At 40.2% G+C, this 24,207-nt stretch overlaps 1 protein-coding gene across 2 annotated transcripts in view; it reads right to left on the bottom strand.

Annotated features, from left to right (window-relative positions):
- The window catches only part of RBFOX1 (RNA binding fox-1 homolog 1), a gene marked incomplete at its 5' end in the record, with an annotated part of 1,111,952 nt that overhangs the window by 634,125 nt on the left and 453,620 nt on the right, over positions 1-24,207 (bottom strand). For both annotated transcript variants that reach the window (XM_082292358.1, XM_082292365.1), the window contains one exon: positions 16,253-16,315. In XM_082292358.1, coding sequence (XP_082148484.1) covers positions 16,253-16,315 — 63 coding nt within the window. The remainder of the gene's footprint in view (positions 1-16,252; positions 16,316-24,207) is intronic.

The following is a 24,207-nucleotide window of genomic DNA, read 5'->3' on the forward strand; positions in this document are numbered from 1 at the left end:
TCAGTTCTGCATGAGAATTTTATCTTTTCAATGCATTCAGCTGACAACACAAATTTCCAAGAGAATCCTAAACCTTGTCTTTAGACAAGTATTTAAATAAGGGCACCTTGAGATTTCACTACTCCATTCCATCGCTCCAAGATAGGTTCAAATTTTATTTCTGCTGTCCTTGACAGAGTAGGGCTAATTTATTTTTTTACTTTTTTAAGATCTCCAACAGAGAAAACCTCTCCCTGGCACTAAATGATGTTTGCTATTAGGAGGGTTGCTGTGCATTTGTTGTCTGGTTTAGGATATTTTCTGCTCATTTAAATCCCAAGTTCATCCTTCACACAAGGAAAAGACAAAACTTCCTAACTGTTGTGGCACAGATGTTATCTATGTGTATCAACATGTAGGAGCCTGAAACGCTTAGAGATCACACTGGGCAGTTGCTGATATAAATGACAGGGCATGACTCTTAGCTAATTTAATTATGTCAATCACTACTCCCTGTAAAATAATATTCATCCCTTTCCTGTTCTCTTCTTTCATCTCTGTTGAAGTGTTTAATGACACTGCAGGAAGAGGCTGAGACCTGAAGAAGTTACACGAACCTGTAACACTGTCACTGCTGCATTGATGCCTTGAGAGGCCATCTAAAAACAGAGACTAGACAGGAGTAAGGAAATAAGGAAGGAATTTATTTGAAACGCCTTCAAAAGTACACCCTGGGGAGCCAGAGGCCACTGCCGAGATGGACGGCAGGCCACGAGTTCTTCACACTTTTATAGGTTTGGTTCATTTGCACATCAGGGTTAATTCTCCAATTAAAGCTTCAGTTTAATCATGTAACTTCCCCTCAGTTTGCCCCCCTCTCAGAGCCTTTTGATTTATACTTCTTGGGCCTAGGATGGTCTGAGTGTCCTTGGAGAGCAGGCCCAGAGAGGCTTTGTTATGTCTACCCAGCACAAGAGAGCAGAAGTCAACAGGCTGCAAGAAACTTCAGAGTTACACACCAGGCAGTACAGGATTTAAAAATATAAAAGTTAAAACCTAAGGCATCAGCATAATTAACCCTCAGGCTGCTGAGGATGGACAGGACCTCTGGACATCAAGCAGAGACACCTAGAGCTGCCCAGGACAATGTCCAGCCAGCTTCTGCACAGCCCAGAGAGCCCAGAACTCTGCCAGGTAACCAGTGCCCAGTCAGCCTCACAGTGGGAGACGTTTCCTGATCAGAGGGAACCTCCTGCATGCCAGTTTGTGCCCCACGTGCCCAGTGCCTCTCGTCCTGTCACCAGGCACTGCTGAAAGGTCCCTGTCCCCAGGTACTCAGGCACATTGAGGAGGATCCCCTGAGCCTTCTCCTCTCCAGGTTAAGCAGTGCCACATCTCCCTTGTGCTGGGACCCAGAACTCCAGTGTGGCCTTCCCAGCGCCAAGCAGGCAGAAGGATCCACTCCACCTGCCAGCAACACTCCTCAAGCAGCCCAGCACACCATCCAGCTTCTCTGCCATGCAGGCACATTGCTGGCTCCTTCTACATTCCAATATACGGCTTTTCTTTTACTTTCTCAGTAATTTCACTGATACGAATGAGGATACTTGGAGATGTCATATGACAGAATTCTACATAACAAGAAGAAAACTGACTAATTGCTAATTCTGCTGTTCCTCTTCCAGGCAACGGAATTCTTAAATAACTTGCAAATGACAAAAACAAATAACACATTTTTTCTTTCTGAGTTTGCTTCATGCCCACAGCACCACAGAGATATCCCCTGACAAGAACACTGGATGAGCCAGGGAGACTGGATGGGATGTGAAATAAACCCGTGACATTTGGGAAAACTTGGCAGGCAAAGAGAACACCACACAAAACCCCACACATAAATCAGACCTCCAAAACTTTTAAAAGCAGCAGCAGCCAAAGAGCTGGGATTGGCAAATTAATCCAAGTTTGAATCTAACTTCCCATTTTCAATTATCAGTTTTCTGAGGTTGCTTTCTGTTCTGTCAGTCTCCTGTCCACCAGCACTGTGCCAGACTGTGAGGTGGGAGAAGTCAGTGGGAGATACTTTTCTCCACACAGCAACAACGGTTTGTGAATAACGTGCAGATGTTACAATGCTTGTTTCACAGGCTGCTGCAATGATTGCACACCATTAACTAAACGAAGAAAAATCCGAAATTTAAGAAAAAAAAAAAAGGAAAAACCTGGAAAGAAACATTCTGTCTCATGACACATTTCAGTTTTTACAAGCTGAGTCCACTGCTTTTGCAGATGGGTTTGTTGCAGGCTCCCTTCACATGAACAACATCCCAAACAGAACCAGACAGACCAGGATCAAGGATAATCAACAAAATGGTATCACAGAAAGTACTGAAAAGCCCAGGGAAAATCAGTGTTTCTCCGTCTGGATGAAGGCTCTTTCTGGAATGAGTTTCATGACATCTCACACCCCCCTACAGAGGAAGTGTGACTGACTCTCAAAAGACTGAATCTTCAAACTGTAGGTCTGCAAGAATAACCCCCCCAAGAACCAGGATTTACTGAGGACTTGCATAAATCTTCACGTGGTGCCAATTTATGCCCTACTGACTCCAATCATTATGACTCCAAAAAAAATATTTTTTGTATTCCAGGATAGAGGAATTACTTGAAATATGAAAACGTGTTTTAAAGGCTCATTGTGTACAGGGCATTTGCACACTGAGAATCAAGAGCAGCACTTTGGAGAGAGTTCTCAGACAGCTGATGTACTTTACCCTTGATGTACTTCTACCATTGGTTTGATATATTTGTTTATGCATTTTATAAAAACTGTTAGTTCGATAAATGCTGCAAGATCAAATAGCATGCTTTTGAATTATGCAAAATTCTATTATACATATTGTAAATAAACTCTATGAAACATTAATCAACTTCAAAATGGTTTCATAAGGAAACTGTGCGGCGTTTTCTCTTCCGTGTATTTTGAGCATTACAATTTTGTTGCATTCAACAGAGGTTAACGCTTTCCAGAAAGAAAACTACTTTGGTATCAAGACACATGCAACTCTATCAACTGAAATACCATCTCATTTACCTTTTATGCCAAAGCATGAGCAACATAAAGCCACTGAAATGACAAATGAAGTACAAATCACTACATCCACCTCAGTATGTTTAACACAATTGAATTGGTAATGCTAGGCTTGAGACAGCCCTGAATTGATCAGCATTTTAACTCTTCGCTGATGTCACTACAACAGAAACTCTCTCCTGGTTCAACAACTGATCCTTTGCCCTCATTAAAAACAAACAAAAATAGTAGCTATTGAGCACCTGCCAGCAGCTAAAGGTGGAGAGCACGTGCTTTTCTGCTTGAAACTTATTTAGCACTTTTCATATGAAAATGTCAGACAGAACTTTCTAAATGACCTTCAGAAAGAGCAGAAAAATCAGTTTAAAAATATTCCTTAGATAATAACCTAACAAGAAGCGTGGGAAAGTAAATGTACCCACAGCACATAAGTATTGTGCTCTAAATGTAATAGATGACGAATTCTAATGGGTTGTAAATACTCACAGGAGATGATTTTCAACTGAGAATTAACATGAGAATTATGCCACTGAGAAGAAACCTTCAGCCAAACTGCAGGAAGCTTTGTTTCTGTTTGGGTTCTGGGGCTGGGCTTTGTTTGCCTCTTTTTGAACACTGAGAGCAAAGGAGGACCCACTTGCTCAGAGGACCTTCCAGTTTGCAATCACTTAAAATAGAAACAGGATAGAATTACAAAAAGTCTTGCAGATATCAGAAGTCACACAATCCATAATAAAATAGAAAAGTGAATTTATTAGCAAACGATGAAGTCACAGACACTAAAAGAAAACTTAATTCTAAAATTTCCTCTTCTGTTATACAATACAGTCTTCCTGATATCAGAAAGAACACTTTTCACTAGTTTTATATTGATACATGTAAAAACCTCAACAACACAAAACAACACACAAAACAACTGCTTTTTCCTTATTTTAAGAGCTAATGAGGGAAAATGATGCATGAAGATGGATTCCTGCATACAACTACGAGGAGATGCCTGTAACCCTTATTTTCTTCTGACAGACAGATTTAATTACAAACACACCTAACCTCAGAAAAAAAAGGTTTTAAATATAACTTCTACATTATTATATTTTCTATATTTATGCAAGTATTTTGGCTATAAAAAGGAAATTATTTTAATCAAGGGATTAATGAGAAAACCTGACATTCAAATTAGCTCTTATTCAACTACAGTTGACAAGTATTTTTCAAGAAGTTAATTTCGTTTCCTTCTCTCTCTCTCTTTTTTTTCCCCCTCCCACTAACTCATAACAGGAAAAGTTATTTTACCTTGTGGGCACTTATTTCTAGTCCCAGGTTGTTCCACTAAAGGGCAGCAGAGCAGCCAAATCCCTGTGAGCTGGTGCTGCTGAGACCCAGCCAGCCCATCTGTGGGTAATTTCAGCACTCACAGATGCTGCAATAACCGCTGGCAAAGCTGATCTAGCAAAGGCTCAGAGTTCACTTCAGACAGATGTTCTGGCAAAGCAGGAGAGTTAAAATTTAAAAAAAAAATAAAATCCAATAAACAGTATCACCATTCTCTATTCGGGGAGCAGCGCTTTGCCCTCCAATGTACTTGGAACAGTGAGAAATGGCATCCTGACTGTTTTTCTTCTAGCAAGTCCTTACATTTCTCCAATTTCCCTCCCTGCTCCGGTGAGTCACTCCCTTGCTATCCCACCTCACTTATTTGGCTAGTTGCTTGCTAACTGCAGCTTATTTGCACTTAAAATAGTCATTATGTTTCAGCATATCTAAATAATTAGGCTAATGACAGCAGGTTTATTTCTGTTGATTCAATAATGCATCACAGATAATATCACCATCCCAAAGTCTGCTCATTTAGGAATCATTAATAAGGCCTTCCACCAAATCTAACTTGGCTGGCACGCTGCATTCAAATAGAATAATGAGGATGCAGTTAGCTTTGTTTCATTTGCTCCTGAATTCTTATGTAAATGGATTTTTTCCTCCAGTGTTTCTCCATTATATAAACACCCAAATTTACTCCAAAAATTAATGAAAAACTGCCTTCTCTGTGTTCAGCTGAACTTAAGATTACTGGGGAAAAAAAAAAGCAGCAAATAAATACTGTGGCCTGTACCACAGTATCAGATTAATAATATTTATTATTGATCATATTATTACATTAATTATATCCACCAAACAGTGTCAGCCCACTCCAGGTCACAACTACTCTGGGCAGCAGAAGAGACAAAGGGTTGATTGAGGCTGGAGATTAAAAAGAAAAGCTCATCCCCACACAGATATCAAACTGACCCGCTCCTTGATCTTTGGCCTGGCAAACACTTAAATTATAAGATCATTAAAAACACACATTAAAATAACTGGAAGGGTTGTCTGACGATAATGTTTTTTAATGTTTTTCCAGTCTTGGACATATAATTGAAGTCATGAAACTCTCCTCAGAAGTTGCAGGAACACAGAAGGGGATCTACAGAACCTACCAGGTTTGTTGCTGGGAGCACGTGAACTGCCAACAACCAGAAGAAACACACTTGGTTTGAAAACATCTCCCTTCCCATCAGCACAGCCTGGCAAAGCAGCTGCCTTACAACATCACTGGTAGTTGCTTACTGTAAAATAGGTTTGGGTTTTTTTTCTACCATTAATCCAATTAAAAAAAAAAAAAAAAAAGAGGATAGGGTAGTTAAGTATCAAAGCTAAGTGAAACTGCATCCCACATTACAGTACCCTGAGATGAGGCTTACCTTAAAGCCAAGGCACTGATTTCCTCCCTAAACAGATCAATAGAACATTTTGGAATCTAAAATAATGTGATCAGATTCAATTCATTAGAAAATGGCTTTCAAGAAAAACAACTCCTTCTTTAAAAGATTTAAATAGTATTCTTTCATCATAATTCAACAAATATATTTTAAAAGCTGTTCAAGATCATAAATGCTGATTCCTGTCTTTAAATTTCCCATTATGTATTTATAGAGACAATTTCTGTACACAAAAATAACATAACTAAGAGCCACACACCAGATTCATAAATATATTTCTAATGCCATACATCAGAACAGCTTCTTTCAACTGGATTGCATCAGTTAAAATAATATACTCTGTCCAACAGCAATCATCTTTAGATGTTTATGAAAGAATATAAGCACCAGTGTTGCCCACAGAAATTTGCAAGGAGGGACATCCTGCATTTTGTTCTGTAAGAAATGCCATACATTAATTTAGACTATTCTTGTTAACTTGCATATATTTTTTGCATCCGAACTATCCAGTGGAAAAGCTTTTGAATAGCATTAGCACGAAAAGAAACATTCTTTTCATGAGTCATTGAGTCCATAATCCCTGCCTTATGAGTCATATCATTATAACATCAATATTCAAATCAATATCAATAATGATTTCAATCTACCCTCTTCTCCCATTTCACTCATCTGTCAATCCTTTCCCAAGGGAAAGGACTGTACCATGTATTCCATGTCTTCCCTGCTCTTCCACACCTCTGATCATTCCCTTCACCTTCCCCTGGACCTCCGTGAGACACAGGGTAACCAAAATTTGTGTGCAGGAGCACATGTAAAACCAATTCCCACTACAGCAGAGACAGGGCTGTGTTTTCTGTGTTGAATGCCTTCTCTCAAAGTTGCTAAATATTCAATTTGCTTTTTCTGACAGCTGTCAAGCATCAAACTAATGCTGCTGAGAACTCCATCTGATGTTTCCAAAAACACACTTCTGAGCAATAATAGTCATGCACGCCCTCATCAAAGAAAGGTTTCCATCTATTATAAAATTCTCCAAGTGAATTTTATTCTGGCACTTAATCCTTCAGCTTTCTGCACCTTCCCAGTCAGTTTTAGTTCTGCCTGCTTGGAACAATCCTCTCTCAACAGAAATATGTGTCATTATTTTGTCCCTTTTACAAAGTGAACACTATAGATTCCCGTGGACTTCCCTCTATCAATCCCCTTCACTGTAAAAATTCACCATTTATTCATTCCAGTGAAATACTGGTAGATCCAGTGGATTCGGTACACTTCAGCTTCCTGGTTTATGGATGTGCACTTAAAATCTCCCCATCACTTCTCCTCTCTGTGCTAAGACACAGATCCTAATTTCCAGTCTCCACCACCAAAGTGTGTCTAAAGCTGCTGCTCTCTTCTGGTTCTGGCTGCATTTTCCCCCTGACCTCCTTGTCCTTCCAGTGAATCCCACTCCTCTTTCCTCAGCATAACCTATATCTGCTATCTGCAGTACATGTCCTTTTATCAGCAACTACAGTACCTGCCACAGACACAGGACTGTGAGATCTCGATTCAATTCTATGTCATTTCTTCAATAACTGTGTCATCAAGTGATTTTTGCCTTCCAGTTCAACCTTTTTCCAGGTGTTCCATTGATATTGCAGTTCAAGCAGCTAATCCACCCCCATAAGAAACAGATCTTTGTATGAGAACCTTCCCAGCTTTGCTGCAGAGAACGTTAGTCCTTGGAGTTGGGCTTATTTTCAGGTTAGAATATTCTCAGGTGGCCTTTCCATACATTTTAGGGATTTTATTCTTTCCATCCTGCACTATGAAAATGACATAGTCATAGCCACACACAGCGAAAAAATTATGTTGTTATTCTCCCTTCTGTTCCTTCAACATTGAACCCAGAGAGCCCATAAAGGAAGGGACAAAATCCCCACCTGGAATGCAGCATGAATCCATGCAGGACTTCATTCCCGGATCTGAGAGAGGCAGGAGAAACATCCCACAAGGAGGAGAAGTGGGATGGAACAGAAGGAAGAGGACGAGGAGTATGCCTGGGACAGACTGATGAAATCTCCAAAAACAAAACAGTGCTTGGAATAATTTCCCCACTTTGAACAATAAAAAAGGCCTCCCAAGAGACCGTGGAGGCAGTGTTTGGATACCAGGAAGGAGCATTAGTGAGGGGGCTGTTTACAAGGATCTGCATTTGGGACCAGTGTTCTTAAGGAAATAATTTATTGACATCTGGAGACAGAGCCACAGTCAATTTAAATATGGGCCATTTTCTTAAAGAATATGAATCATGAAAAAGTCTCCTATTACATCAAAGTGTCTTTTAGGGAAAACTAGATGATGATACAAATATCCCTAAACCTACAGAGAGTAAGTCTATTTCATTTAACTGCACACCAGTTGGTACAAAATACTTTCAGCATTTCAACAAGTGAACTTTAGAGCTGCTTTAAAAGTACTCTCTAAAGAATGTCACTGCTCTCTCCCTCTGGTACACAACAAAGCTCAAGAAAAACCCAAGTCTAATGTTATTCATCAAGTTATGCAAATGAAGGTTTCCTATTGTAGTTAAACATCAAGTCTAAGAGAGTATTTTTTTTATCCACAACTTCTCAAACACAGAGTATGCTGTTCTGAGCATACCTGTATGTTGTAAATCTACATCCTCCCAAACACATTCCTTAAATAAACATTCCTGAGTCAATAATAAGAACTTGTACTGAGCTGCCATAAAATCACTTGTGTACTATCTGCTTTCGTTCGTTTGAGTGGTTTTATTGTCTTATTAGCTCTCATCATCATTTTATTTTTCCAGGTGAGTATTATTTGAAGCCCAATGATTCATGTATTCAGAATTTCTGCCCTGAATGACAAAGGCACCTCCATGAAACTGATTCTGCCCTGATCCACCCAGCTCCTATTGTAAGATTATTCCCACTGTTGTGGGAGTAGAATTGATCCCCTCAAAGTGTGATCAGAACACACTGGAGAGTAGAGACCAGCCACAGAGATGGGACTTCTGCCACTTCATCATTTCCCCTCTACCTTTGGATTGAATCCTCTGCAGATCTTGCTATTCACACGTGATTTTTGCATAATTCTATTTCACATTTCTGCTGCTAGGTTTCATCTGTGGTGATCCTGCCTCCTGGATGCTTTTCTTTACAGCTCCCTGTTGTGCTACTGTGAGCAAGGTGCGAAAAAGCTTGTCAGACAAAACAAGGCCTATTGCCTGCAGGAAAAGACTTGGAACCAGAAAACACAAACATTTGGAAACCATAACTTATGCTGAAATCTTCTTTTAGGTTTCAAGGAATCTGAGTGGCAAAGCAATTGATTTGTACTTCAATATCCTAACCTGGCTTACACAAAAGACAGAAAACCATCTTAAATTATTTTGTCTCTGAAACTTCTATTACTTGTAGGCTGGGCAGATCTAAAAATCAATAGCACACAACATCTTGGTCTTGATAAAAACACAATTTGTGAAGGATTTCAGATCAATTTTTTTCTCAGTGTAGGTGCAATATATATCTATATATATATTTTGTAACTGTGTCATTTAGCTGTGCAAACTATCCTTCAAGATAAGGGAAAAAGCCACCACAAAAACAAACTCTCAAACAAACTGTATTTTGGATTTGTGACTAAACCACTGTTGATAACTGTGTTATTGCTATTATTGCTGAGCAGTGTTTGCACAGCATCAAGGTTTTCTATGTTGGTTTTTTTTTGTTGTTGTCTTCTTTTTCCTCACTCTCCCTCCTCAGCCAGTGGGCTGGGGCTGCACCAGAATGTAGGAGAGGACATAGCCCTCCCTCTGCACACACAGACAAGAACTCTGTTCTCTGACCAATCTGCCCAAATTTGCCCTGATTAGTGTGCAGTGGCTTTTGGTAGGCCACAGACAAACTGCTCTCATTAATGCATTAATGGATGTAAACAGATTTCAGTAGTGTAAAAGACAAAGGGTTAACTTCTTGGTGAAAAATCCCAAATTGCTAAACCCCAGTGGTAAGTTCTAAAATGTTCCCATAGTGCAGTGAGCTCCTAGAAAGTTCCACAGTCAGAAGCAGTTCTGGGAGGTACAGCTCAGTTTCTGAAATTAAACAGTCCTGAAGGAAAAGTAAATGCTGCCAAATACAAATCTACTTTGTCAAACTCATAGAGAATGAGGATAAACTTTTCATTTTACATCAACAGATCTGTTCTTACTTCCCAGAGCTCTCCTTCCTCACTGGAGATGCACTTTCCAGCTGCCACCCCATATTCAGAATTTAAAGACCTATCAGTTATATGATTTCTAACACATCTCCCTGGAGCAGTAAAAATTCTCACAAAGGCTGTTGTTTATTGGTTGTGCCTGTGCTACACAGGAATTACACTTACAACACAGACTTGTGAACTCAGTAACTAACCTCAAATGTAGTAACTGGACAGAAAGGAAACGAAATTTTTCCCACCTCTAAACAATTATTGCAATCCAGTGCTCCTGTTCATGTCCATGAGCAGTAGCAGCAAAGGTACTCCCCCACTGAAACAGGGCCAGGTGTCACACCTGTGCCCAGGGATGTTCAGCACGACCTCAGATCAGGGCACAAAAAGCCACGTACAGTGGCCTTAGATGGACTCTGAATGCTCTGGGTGCAGGGACAGCAATTCCCCACTTAACCACAGCCTGAGGTCCCACACTGTTACCCTGAGTGCACTGCTGAGGCTCAGGGCTTTCCCTGTCCTTGGCCAGCCTTTCCTGCCCCAGCCATGCTCAGGCTGCAGCTGCACCCAGGTTGGAGCAGCACTTACTGTGGCAGCAGCCACACAGGAGTGATTCCTGCAGCAACACACCCCAAAACCCAGAACAGCCTTGCCAGGTTTAAAATTTACTGCCCTGAACTGCCCAAGTGCCTGCCGTGGCTGCACCTCCACTCTGCATAATTAGCATTAGCAGCGAAAGTTTCAGAAGTCTGTAAGCTCTTCGAAGAAAAGAGGATCGAGTGTATATCTTCATTAAGGGATGGTGACACCCTTGACACGAGCCAGATCATCAATAGGAATGTCATATTTCAATTAGCTTTGCCCTGTGCTGATAGGACTTTGCATATCACACACTTTCCATACACATTTAATAATTGCAGGATTTTCTTAAGGAAAAATTTCAAATTTTTATGAGACGGGAAAAAGCATGAAATTATAAGGTCTTTTTCACTGTTAAATGAAAAAATGATTAACAATAAAAGGTACCGGATTAGAGGGAGAGCAGAGGAAAGATGGCCCAAGAATGTAGGCAATGATTTGGGATTTGAGAAACATGAATTCAAATCCTAGCTCTGCTATAGTCCTTCTCCTGGCACATCACTCAGGCTGCTCAATTTTCTGGCTTCTCCTTCTGTAATAAAGAGATAATAGCACATACTAATCTCACAGGAATATTGGGACTTGATATCTCTTAAATGCCATGGAGCTGTGGAAATGAACTCAATGAAAACCCCTTTAATGCTGCAATCTGGAGAATATCCAGAGTGCAAACAATTGTCAGCTGAAGTATTTTGGGTGTTTACATGCATGTGGAAATGTTCATAATGCCTGAATATGTCTGCACTGTAATGCTCATGAAGGAAATATCTCAGTGGTGTCAGAAAACAGGCTGCTATGTACAATAAATTCACGAGATAAGGCCAGTCTATATTTAACCCTTAAGGCTTTTACTTGGTTAACTTAAAACACCACTTAGAAAGATGGAGAATTTAGAAAGTTCACAGAAGAATCCATCAGAAAGAAATTGGGATTGAATTCTTAAAAGAGAGGAAGGAGAAATTAAGAAATTGTTAAGATATTTCTTCACATTTGTATACGGTCAAGGGAAAATTACAATGCTAATTTTAGTTAGAGAGTTATAATTTGAAATAATCTACAGTGGTGTTTCCAAAAAACCCTTGTGTTAGGAGTCTGCCTCTTGTTTTCAAGATGTCCTATTCAATTTCACTGAGCTTTATGCCCCCGAATCTGCTTTGAGAGAGTACCTTTAGCTGCCCAAACAAATACAGAAATCATCTGCAGCAGTGATTAAGCACAGTCTAAACAAGGACAGTGTCTTCCTTTACTTCTGAAGGAAGATCATGGTTTCAGTGAACCAAGCAGCAGAACCACCAGTAAATCAAAAGCAAACCACTGATATTCTGGTTTGTAGCCCTTTTACCATTTAGGAAATGATGAATTATAGCACTGGTTTAACAGTGACTCATGTAAACCTGCCCCCACACAACTGCTCTTTTGTCCAAGATCACTGGTGGTTTTACTCATACAAACTTCACATTAATGACAGCAAGAAAAACCCACAACATTTTCTTCCCTAGTGGGAAATGAAACTTTGGAGCACGCAGACTTAAAAAAACCCAAACCCACCAAATAAAACAAAAGTAGTATATTTAGTTCCCTAAACAGGAAAGAACACATGGAATGAACCATTTCTAACTGATGGAAAAGCAATATTACAAATCAGCCACCTAACACTGAGTTACCTTGCAGCAGCACTAGGGGGGGGAAAAAAAAAAAAGTCAAACACAGGTCAGGCTCAGGCACCCTAGTTAAGCTTTTTCTGAAGCAAAAACATCCATGAGAATATTCTCCTGCTCATCATTAGGAGCAGGTAAATGCCTCGCTGCTCCTGGTCCTTAATGAATTCCTACAATAACTGTTGAAGATATTTAAAGATATTGCAAAACAACAATGAATAATATGACAGTGGAGCAGATCCTAACAACTAAACAGTTCCCCATTCTAGCTCAGATAAAGTAATGGAGCAGAACTTACTGCATCATTTACGTTGTCTAACTACCATTCTTCATCCCTTTTTTATTGTAATTTTCACATACCAGTAATTCAAAGTGCTGCAATTTTAAAAATATTCAACTCTCTAGACTAATACTATCATTCAGACTGCATCAGAATAGAGCGAGATGAATAAATAAGAATACCATCATTAAATCTTTTTCTTCCCTATTTATTAGAATAAAGTTATAATATTGGTTTATTTCCAAGAGAATGGTGGTATTTTATAGTAGATCTCTTTCACAATTATTTTTTTTCATGCCTCTCAGGTAGAAATCCTTAGATCACACTAAACTGCTCAGACTCCTCCATGGCATGCTATGATGTTTTGGAAAATAGATTTATTGTATTAACAATTTTAAAAGATGTGGTTAATGAGGGGGAAAGAAAGGACTTATAATCCCCTATAATATTTTCAATGCAATAACAGCTATTTCTCCCTTTTTTTATTCTGCATGTTTACGATTCCAAGGAAAACACAGCTCACTCTAAAATTAGAGGTGTTTAAATGCTTTTCTTTCACTGGCTTTATAGGCCCTTCCAGTACAACACCTCTGTGTCACTGCCAGACTGCAGGAAGAGTGAAGGTAAGGCTGTTTGGAGAGCAAAAGCCTTTTGGCATAAATATCTTTACATCCAGAAGGGTTTAAAACCTGGATAGTCATGGCAGACCTTCCCAAGAAAAAGCTGTCAAATTAGCATGAGGCAGCATCCCTGGTTCATCCTTTGTCTGTCACTTTAAAATCTCCTAGTCAAGGAAAGATGTTACTGATAAACCAAGAACACTTAATTACAGTATGGTTATCAAACTATGGAACAGCTGTGCACAACCTCAAGAGTAAGAAAAAACAATAGAATGGGCAAGAATTGTATAAACTTTCTGCCAAACACTGAAACATTTCTGATTTTTTTTCTCTTTTCAGAGAACTGCAGTGGAATACCGAAGGGAAATATCTTGTTTGCCAAAGGATTGCAGCTTCAGGCAAGGGAGTTGTGTAGGGGAGGGCAAAGCACAGCAATCCATCTTTCAGAATAAACTCGATTCAGAGGAATGCAGCACAGCCCAAGTGTCCAACCTGAGAGCCCTCCAGCAACCTCCACCTCCCTGTCAGATCCCTGCCAGCACACACGAGATCAATCCCAGCTCCTGTATTTCAGTTTTAGCTGGGACAGGACAGCCAGAGCAGGGGGATCATGGTGCTGCTGCCTAGCACTGCCCTCTGCAGCACTCCCACCTCAGAGAATTCCAGTTTGCCACAATGGATGGGAAAACCTCTCCACTTCAGGGAGTGAGTGAAGACTCTGCTTATCTAGGTTTTACATCCACTTCTGCTACAAACCCCCCGCCAGTCACTATTTGTCCTTGATTTCCCACAGTATATTTGGAACAATTCTATCTCCTCTGCCTGTCATGCTTATTTTCAGTGGTTTTCTGGAACTGTCTTCTATTGCTTTGTTTACTGGTGTACTCAATGCACTGCAGCTTCGCTGGAGCACTGTAGGCACTACTGCACCATTAACAGAAGGTCAAACACCTAAATCCATAGGTTGTGAAACTGAATTTTAAAATCCAGGATTTCTCTGTAGTTAGACTGTTAAATCTGTACTTACCTCAACATATTTCTCTATCAAAATGAAGTAGGAAAATACTGCAAAGCAACCACAGCTAGGAATTAAACTAAAATTCAGCTGAAGGATACTGAATACAAAATTTGCTTATCACAAGAGATTTGTGAGAAGAGGCAGATATTTGTTTCAATACATACAATTCCAACACCTTAACACCTGTGTGCTGGACCAGAATTTCTGTTTTGCAGTGCTTTTTCTCAGGAAAGGAACAGGACAGAACATTTCAGCAGTACCGTAGCCATGTCCCCGTGTCCCGGGTGAGGAGGGCATCCCGCCTGGGCAGAGGGAGCTGCCAGGAGCCAGCTCCGATCCTGAGGCTCTTTCCAGGCAACACAAGGGCTGGGGCTGAGCCTGCTGACCCAGGGACCCCTTGGCCCCACAGCTGAGAGACAGTCCTGCTGCTGGGTTATGAGCACCGGGGAAAATAAGCAACAAATTATGCACGTGGAGGTTTGGCAGAGTTAAACCTTCCTCAGGTTCCAAATGAGCATTTTCTTCTTCTTTCTCCTTGTAGATCCCCAAACCTCTGCTTTAGCTTGTTGAGAGAAAAATGAGTATCTTTTCCTGGAAACTGCATTTATAGCTACTGAGGCACTGTATTCACAGTCAAATTAATGTTAGCTTCCTCAAAAAATGCTGTGATTATCTCAGGGACCGCTGTCTCCCCTGGGTTAGAAACCACAACCTCCGTCGTGCAATTTTTACCAGAATTTTTCTAACAGAAGCTGTCTATTGCATCAAATTCTGCTAAGGGCTGTAAGGTTATTCTGTGCTAAAAAATACTGTTCGTGGCAGAGGAAAAGCTAAAAGCAACAAGCACGCTGAGCACTACAGAATTGATTTAAATCTGTCCTCAAGATGAACAGGCTTTTTTTTTCATCCAGTAAGGCAGGCAGTCTTTTTGAAATAATGAAATCTTATTTCAAAGACATTAAGAGGAAGATTGTGTTCAGTGTAGGAGAATAAATGCAAACCTCTTCATTTTTCTAGCAGGCACTGTGTGTCTAATTTTTTCAGTGACACGAAACTTTGTGTGTTGGGGCAGAACTCAGCTTCTCACAGCAGAATTAATACAGCAGAACAAAAAGGTGAATGTTGTCTATGATTTTGTCAATACCCATGTGCAACACAGAACAAAGAGTGTAATTATAAATGTATATAAAGCAAAAATATACTCAGCCTAATACAGAACAAGCCATGCTCATTACCCAATGCAACATATCTGAGAACTGGAGTTTATTTTAAGCAGAGCACTATTAAAAACTGCTAAAGAAGTATAAAATACACATCTACCAAGAATTACACAGTTTTGTCTGATACTTCTGTATTTACTGTAAGTATAGGAAGTTATATCCTGAATAAAAAGGGCTTAATCATTATTGGGTTTATGTATGTGCTACAATGAAAAACTTTACTAGAGAATAAATTCCAAGTATGAATGAGCAACAAGTGTTTTGGATTTGAAAGCCTTTTCTCAGAAAGGAAAAGGCAAAAAATTAATCAGCACAAATATTTTTTTCACGTGTCCTATAAATTTTGGAGGTTAATTCATGATATTCCCTATTCTGACTTTACGAGAGCATTTTATAAAGGAAAGCATGATGAATTAATTATCCTTAGCTGTTCTGAGGGGGAAAAGTGTCTGTGAGAAATCTGTACACAAAGTAATCAGCCAAAGGTGGCACAAACACGACAGTGAAACATCCCAAACACATACAAGGGCAGTACAAGAGAAAATCACTTTAACCTACAGCCAGAACCAGGCAAGCTGGTTTTCTAAGCATGTCACTGACAAGCTGCTGCTCACTGAAGGCTAAAAGCCATCAGACCCTTTACTTGTGCTCTATGAGTCTGGTGATGCAGCAGCAGCACAGCAAGCTGGGGAGTCCAAAGTATTTCTGCCTTAATTGTGGCAGCACAGGAGAGATGTTGGAAAATCAACAGGCAACACAAAAATCAGAGCACTTACTGAGAGGAGGCTCCGCTCATGGAAACAATAGGCACCACTTGCATGGGGCTTCTGTGGAGTTTCCTGGGGAAAGAAAAACACATTCTTATTGGGAATGACGGATTCAGAAGAGCTCCTGCTTGTGCCCTGCACTCAAGGAAGGCTTAAAGATTCAACAAAAAATGCAATTGCTAATGCACTGCTTGGGCTGTCACTGTACACACTGTTGGGCCATAAGTGCATTTTTATTGTAGTACAAAGCCAAACAGCAAATTCTGGTTATTGATTCACAAGTGTGATTTTATTATTTATTTATTGAACATTTCATGCACAGTAAATAACGTTCAGACAGTTTGCAATGCATTTGAAACCAGAAAATCTATGTTTTCATTGCAAATTTACCTACTAAAATAGACATTACTAAGCTATAACTGTAAATTTTCCCCAGCACAGGTTTCTGTTTCAATAGGAACACACCACTGTAATTTGCTTTCTGGGTATCCTTCCATGGAAAATTTGAAGCAATTTTTGCAAAAGAAAAATTATCATAAAATGCATAACCAAAAGGGGGCCATTCAGAATATATTTTACAAGCACATATTTGGGAATTCCAATAGGGTAACACTCTATTCCATGCCACTCTTTCTAATTAATGAGCAGCTGCGACATGCAACATTTTACAGAATTTTTCACTGAATTTTAGTAGTTACAGTAAGCTCAGCCATGTTTTACCTAACAGATTCACCCTACATGCATTTTTCATTTCCACGTGCAAATGGCAATATGTACTGTTTGGTACAAATACCCCTGAAAACAGAATCGTTGGTCATATTTTGAGTCTCCAAGGATAATACACACCTAGGTCAGAGTATAATCAAATCATTCCGTAGGTAAATTTAAGATAGTTTATATCCACTTCAGTAAAATTCCAAACAGTAAACATATTGGATAGTTTTTTCACACAATATCCTCCTCCTTATATGTGGTTTCATTTTAAACAAAAAAATTAAATAAATCAGTAAACTAAAAAATCAGAGGATTTGGTTCTATCTACTGCAACTGAGGAAAAATGGGAACAAGAACCAGCAGTACCAGAAAGACACAAGCTCTACAAATATGCCAGGCAGCATTGCAATGACCACACACTCTGAGAAAAGAACTTCAGAATTTGGAAAGCTGACAAGCAGGAACAGCAAACACACTTGAATTTCTGTCTTCTTGGAGCTGGGACCATCTAGGAGAGCATCTCTCAGAGTTAACAGCCAACTTCACACTGGTGCTCTCAGCATCAACTGCAACTGACTGCCCAAACCCTCCCAATAACCAATTTCTGAGCTGAACACACAAGTTTCTTTCTATTTACATATTGTTGGGCAAAAGAAGTGTTGGACACACTTAGAAACTTCCACTTTGTACAGATTTCTCCCCACCCGAGGGAATGCCCGGTCCTGCTGGGGCAGTACAGCCCCCTGGCCACCACCATCCAGCTCAGGGCAGCTCCTCGTGCAGGGCAAATCCCACAACACAGATGACATTCCATCACCTACCCCACAGCAGGTCAGAATCTCCAGGGCTTGTACAGACCACTGGGCCGAATTTGTCTATCTTACCAAGCATACTTAATTTGTTACCCAGCTACTCAGGCAATACCTAAACAATGAGCAAGATTTCAAGTGCATTCATATGATTACACAAAGCAATTTTCAGTAGAAGGAAATACAGCTGGAAAATGCCAGTAGTTTCATGGGAAAACCCCCTAAAGTCTGATAAAATCCTATTTACAGGTCTCAACCTGGTTGATTCTGGACTTGGACATTACACCTGATTCTTTACACTGACATGAAATGCCATTGAGAGCTGTCCACACAACTACAAGCAATCCTGCGGAGCAACACGAGATGCACATTTTCAATGCTAAATTTTCTTTTCCACAGCTGCCATAAATTGTAGCAAAACACAAAGTGGGCTCTTGTTTTGCACTCCTATGACTCAGAAATAAATTCCCAATCAGCAAAGTTTTGCTTGCATCTGGTATTACAACATTTGTACGTGCCAGGCACACAAAGAACAGCAGAACTCTTCTGCAGTGCTCCTGTTCTGTCCAGAGCCATGGAAAACTCGAGAGGCAACTGGAGGAAGCCCTGCAAAGTGTGTAAGGAGAAGTTTGGCAGAGATGAGGATCTATTAAGACTCAGTTAAGAATGAAAAAGTGTTTCGAGGTCAAAGTGTCAGGTGCACAGATAAGTATCAAGATACCCCAAGGGCTTCTCCCTCGGGGCAGCAGCTCAGGCAGCCCAAAAAAGCCGAGGCTGTTCTGCAGGGTCACTGAGAGAGAGCCCCAGGCCATTCAGGCTTCATAAAATATCACTCTACCCCAAGCATTCCAAGAGTATCCCAGATATGTTATTATTTTCCCATAGCAGTGGCTTCATTAAGCATTATATTAAAGAAAAAAAAAAAAAAAAGAACCTAAAGCAATAATAAAAACCACTACTAATACATATATACAGTTACTAAGTCTGACTTAACATCCACTGCTTCAGACCTTTATCAAAAGCCTACGTCTAAATTGATCTAATCTGATAATTTTTAATTCTGTTCTAAAAATGCAATTAAACAATGATATCTGCTGCTGCAAGTTAAAATCCATTCCCTTTAGATAACAGCCAAATACAGCAAGCAGCGAGTTTTGCCATCATTAGACTTCTAACCATATTACTTCTATTTTGAGGCTTTTTTTGTTTGGTCTCAGTTTAATTTCCTGTCAGCCTTACAAGAGATTTCTAATGTTTGGGCTGTAGGATATGCTCTGATTAAAAATAATCTTCCCAATTACTGCCTGGCATGACTCTACTGCCACATGCACTCTGCCACTGGCTTCTGCATTTCTGTCAGCAGTAATTGTGTCTGTAGCTTCTAACTGTAAATGAAAACCCAGGGGGCATATTTGGGTTTCAGTTTCCTTTGCCCAGCCATATCTTTTAATTTGCACTGTCTGTCAAAAGGAGATGTTCGTAGGCACTAAAAGGAAATCCTCAGAACATCAGGTTAAAAAAAGGAAAAAGGAGAAAAAATGAAATGCAACTGGAATATGATAAACCACATTTGATATTTATGCCAGGATACTCAACACAGAGCAGCTCACTGCATTGATTAGCCTTAGAAGAGGGGGATTGAAACCATTTACTGAGCATTTCTAGCTGCACTTTATTACCATTAAATGTAATCCGAAATCTTAAGCATCACCTTAGTATGACACTTTTTAAAATTCAATCATCATAATTAATATTTTACAGAACAGCATTTCTTATCACAATAGAAAAAATTATTGCTTCTCAGGTTCTGGGTCCTGGGCTAAACTGTGCCATGGGGCTTCCATCTCCAGCCCTGGCTGATCCTCAGACATGGCCCTCTTAGACCTACACTGCCCCTTCTCTCCAACCTTTCAGTTCCTGTGGGGATTTCAGACCCCAATGGTCCCCTTGCCTCCGTCCCCTCCATCCCAATGCACTGCTGCTCCTGGAGTCCCCAGATGGATCCTGGGGCTGTCAGTGGCCAGACCCATCTCAGGAGCTGGCTCTGCTCTCTGGACCCAGCTGGGCTGTGCTCCCTGGGGAGAGCCCGAAGCTCCTGGCTCTGTTCCCTCGGGAGCTGCCAGCTGCACCCAGGCCCTGGGACATCTGCACCCGGAGTCACGGGGCTTAAACCTGGCACTCAGTGCAGCCACAGCCACCAGACACCTGCTGGATGCCTGTTCAGACCCTCCTGGGTTGCCTTTTCCTCTGAGGAGTGCTGCTGTTGCGATGGAAAGGTGGCCCCATGTCCCCAGGGAGTGCTCTGTGTGACAAGAGCAGGATGGAATCAAGGTGCCCTGGAGTGGGAATCTTGGGAAGAACAAAGCACCAAGCACAGACTGTACCCTGTGAAGTGGGCACAGAAGAAACTCAAGGAGGAGAAAAAACATCTGATACGACATCAGGAATGATGCTTTGTGTGGAAGGGAAAGGTGGGGTATATGGGACTGCTGCAAAGGATAATATCATGAAGATGATTAAGAAGACAGTTGCAGTTATTGCTGGAAGCAAATATTCACTATAAAATGAAGAATATTGTAAAGTCCTCTGAAAATAATTTTCCATGAAGTCTCAATCTCTGATCTTTCAAAATTAAGTAAATTTTTGTCTCAAAATTAAAATGGCACGCAGCACATTTGGAATCCAAGGGATACAGAGAGCATGTTTTTGTACAAGGGAGTAATGGAAGGGATTTTTTTGTGATAGCAGGATAAACACTGAGATTTGGTGAATGTGAGCAGGGATTTGTCCAAATAGCACTTAAAATTGAATAGCTTCTCTTGGCATAAGAACTTATTTGAAATATTAAATGCAAATGTTAGTGCCCTGCACTGTGTTTGCTGGTTGATGCTCTGTTCTGTATTGTTTGTATCTGTATAGGAGGGGAGACAGGGGGAAGGCGAGAACAGACTCCATCCCAGCTCTGTCCTGAACCTTTGGCACATCACTCTATGGTGCAACTCGTTCGTAGGGCTCTGCCCCTCAGCGCATATTCTGGGCAATGTGATGACAAAACAGATAAGAACTTCAATACATCATCTGAAAGGTCTGTGCAGCAGAGACTGTGACCACCACTGCCTTCACAACTGCATGGTGTTACAGAGGAAAATGGCACACACCTGTTAAAATTTTATTTTTAAAATAGTTTACAAGCTGTGTAAGTTCTTCGTGCCCCCTCTGAGCTCTAAGGGGCAGCAGCCCTCCACGTGCTGCAGTGCAGAACTAAACTGTGATAACCTCAAGCTATCTTTGCTCCTATTTCCATATCTTACCTGAGATAAAACCATCATTTACGAGGTATATCCCCCTACCTGTGACTGAAACTGCCAGAAGGTTTAAATAAATACCTGCTTTTTTAAAAAATAAGGTAAGCCACTGAGTTAAAAATGGTTACTCCTGTGACTGAGGCCATGTGGATGTTTACATATTTATTCAGCATAAAAACGGTAGGATTAAGTATGGCAATAAACATATTATGAAGTTGAAAGAAATGTTGGTCTCTTACAAAAGGACCTTTCAGAATTTTGGCTGCAGAGAGAGCTCACAAGCAGAGCCTCAGCTCTGGGAGAATCAGCTCCTCTGTCAATGCAGGGAAGGGGCAAGGCCCAGGGCATGGAGTTTCTCTATTCCTATTGTCATCGTGACTCTTACGAGTTCCAGAACTCTTCTTCTGATTTTTTTTTTTGTTTGTTTCTCCCCACTTTTCTGCAGTACAGACTGTTCTGCCTCATGAGCAGGTGGAACAATTCCACCAATACCAGCAAGATTGCTGCCATGTTAACCATGGTAATGCACGGCTGTGCCCACCACACTGAGATCATTTATCACAAATTCGAGGGAACAACACACTCAAAGGAGGTGCAGAAATAACAAAATAATTTCAAAAAGGCTTAACTGTTCCCATCTACCACTAGAAAAGTCCTTCCACCTATTCCAGTGGTGAACTTTTAACTATGAATACCTTGCTCCTGACAAACACTAAAAAGCAGGAACATTATACTTCCAGAACAGAGGGTTTACATTCTGCATTTTTAAACTAGTGGTTCTCTCATCTATCAAAGGTCAAGAAATGAATCACACCTCTGTAAGGGAGTTTGGAAAGAAATATCCCATGTAGAGAGAAGAATGGTAAACTTATCTATTTGATATTATTTATTAACAGAAATTTTGACATTGCTTAAGAACTGTAGATGTTAATAAATAACATTTGAAATCAAGGACTAGAATAAGAAAAAATAAAAACAAACCAAAACCCACCAGTTTATCCAACAGCTTTGTGACTTATGACATAATTATTCTTAGAGAAACAGCACAACTCTGAGCTACATCTATGAGCCCTAACAGAAAAATAATAGTTAGAGGGTCCATCACATCCCACTGACTGGAGAATGTCTCTTGTGGACAAAGCAAAGAAAAAAATCTAATTTGGGTAGATGATGCACGCAACACCCTGCATTTAACGTGGATTGTAACAAAACCTGTTTGGGTAGATCAGTGGCCCCTCACCCAAGACAAGCTCATCACACTCCACACATCAGTTGAGCAAATTTTCTCATCCAAACACACCAAATTTTCTGATCCAAAGACATTTTTATCACCACAGAAAATAAAAGCATCATTTCATGTGCTGGAGACAGAGAAGCGGTGGGATGGATTAGATGGCAAACACCAATACGCAGGAAAACAGACTTTTGTAAGGTCATCAGGTCTCAAAAGGGTCCAGCCTTCCCCCAGATGTCCCATCAACCATGCTGGAGGCCATCCCCAGCCCATGGCACCCACCACAGGCCCATTGCTGCAGAGAAGGCAGAAGTTATTGCTGCCTTTCCATGGGGGCTATCGTAGTTTTATCAAAAGGATTCTTACTGTTTATGAAGAAAAATTATTTCAGTCTGAAAAAGAAGCAAAAATAAAATAATCTAAGCCTACCATGTTTGGAAATTTATTCCTGCTATGTTAGAACAACTACAACTGATTTCAAAAGAAAAGTTAGTGTTTGTTTTATACAACACATGACAGCCTTGGGCTGGGGCTGTTTTTGAAAGAATTGTTTATTGTCGTTGCTTCCAGCTGGGTGTAATTTGACAATGATTGCAAAATGTAAAGTCACAAGTACAGAGAAGTCCATGCAGATCCTACACTGGAGTTTAAGCACTCTCCTCTGATCAGAAGGAAAGGAAGGAGGAAGCTCAGCTGTGTCAAGCAGCAGATTTTCCCCAAGAGTAACATGATCTTCACTGGGAGTAAAAAGGACTGAAAAGTACACATGATGCAACCCATAGGCCAGGCACACAGAATACATCAGTGGAAAACTCTTAGGCCCAGATTGGTTATTTGTAAATAAACAAAAAAGGTGTTGTTTGTTTGTTTTTAATGAGTTCTTTCAAGGTGTGCTACATCTAAAGCAGAAAAAGAACCAGATTTGTAAACATCGCACGTTCCCGAATGACCAGTTCCATACATTTTTTTCTTCCTCCATAACCTTCCCCAGCATCCCAGGAAAATCACAGGCTGCAGGTAATGGTACCACCTTCATCACTCACAGCTTCAGGAGCTTCACCCCAGCAAAGTGACACCTGTGAAATAAAACCACTCATCACCGTGAGTGGTCAGAGGCTGCCAAGGCTGGGACAGGAGCCTGCCGGCTCCTGCAAATCTCTCACCAGAGCATTTGAGCCTGACACTTAATATTCAAACTGGATTGCAAGCTATGTACTCAAGGATAAAGCTCAGTAATAATAAAGATTCACAGTCTGACAGGCTCAGCATACAAATTCTCAGTGCAGAGCTCACTTTGAAATTTTTTTTTTTTAATCTAAAAAGGAATAAGGAATTTTCCTCTTATAAAAGAAACAACAGTACTTCCCATTTACTGAGGGAAACAATGGAATGAGAAAATATAATTTTAGTCTACATTTAGATATTGGTAAAGAAGCAACAAAATAAATATTTAATTTCAATACCAGAACACTGTGTCCCCAGTCCTTGTCTTGCTCATCAGACACAGGAGTACATCAAATAGGCTATGCAGTTTCTTTTTTTGCAGGGCCAAATCCTTTGAGCCAGAAATCTGCTACTTTAAAACATTTAAGAATTTGCCCAAATTTCCAAAAATTTATGGCTTGTATTTAGCATGTTCAGCTGTGAAGCCAAAATCACAAGAAATATTTTAAACCTCAGTATATGTTACTCTAACATGATATCTAACCAGTGGTCTCACTAGTCCCACATTAGGTCACCAATGAACAAATTTCTAGGTGTTGTTTAAACTTAATTCTACCCCTAAGTCTTACCCATGTTTTATTTTTTATTTTATCCAACACTGCTTAGTACTGTGCTTTGTACAGTAATATATTAATTGTTTATTTTACAGTGGCACTGTAAAGTCATAGCCCTTTTTTT

This window comes from Coloeus monedula, assembly GCF_965178545.1.
Source record: "Coloeus monedula genome assembly, chromosome: 16".
NCBI classification, from domain to species: domain Eukaryota; kingdom Metazoa; phylum Chordata; class Aves; order Passeriformes; family Corvidae; genus Coloeus; species Coloeus monedula.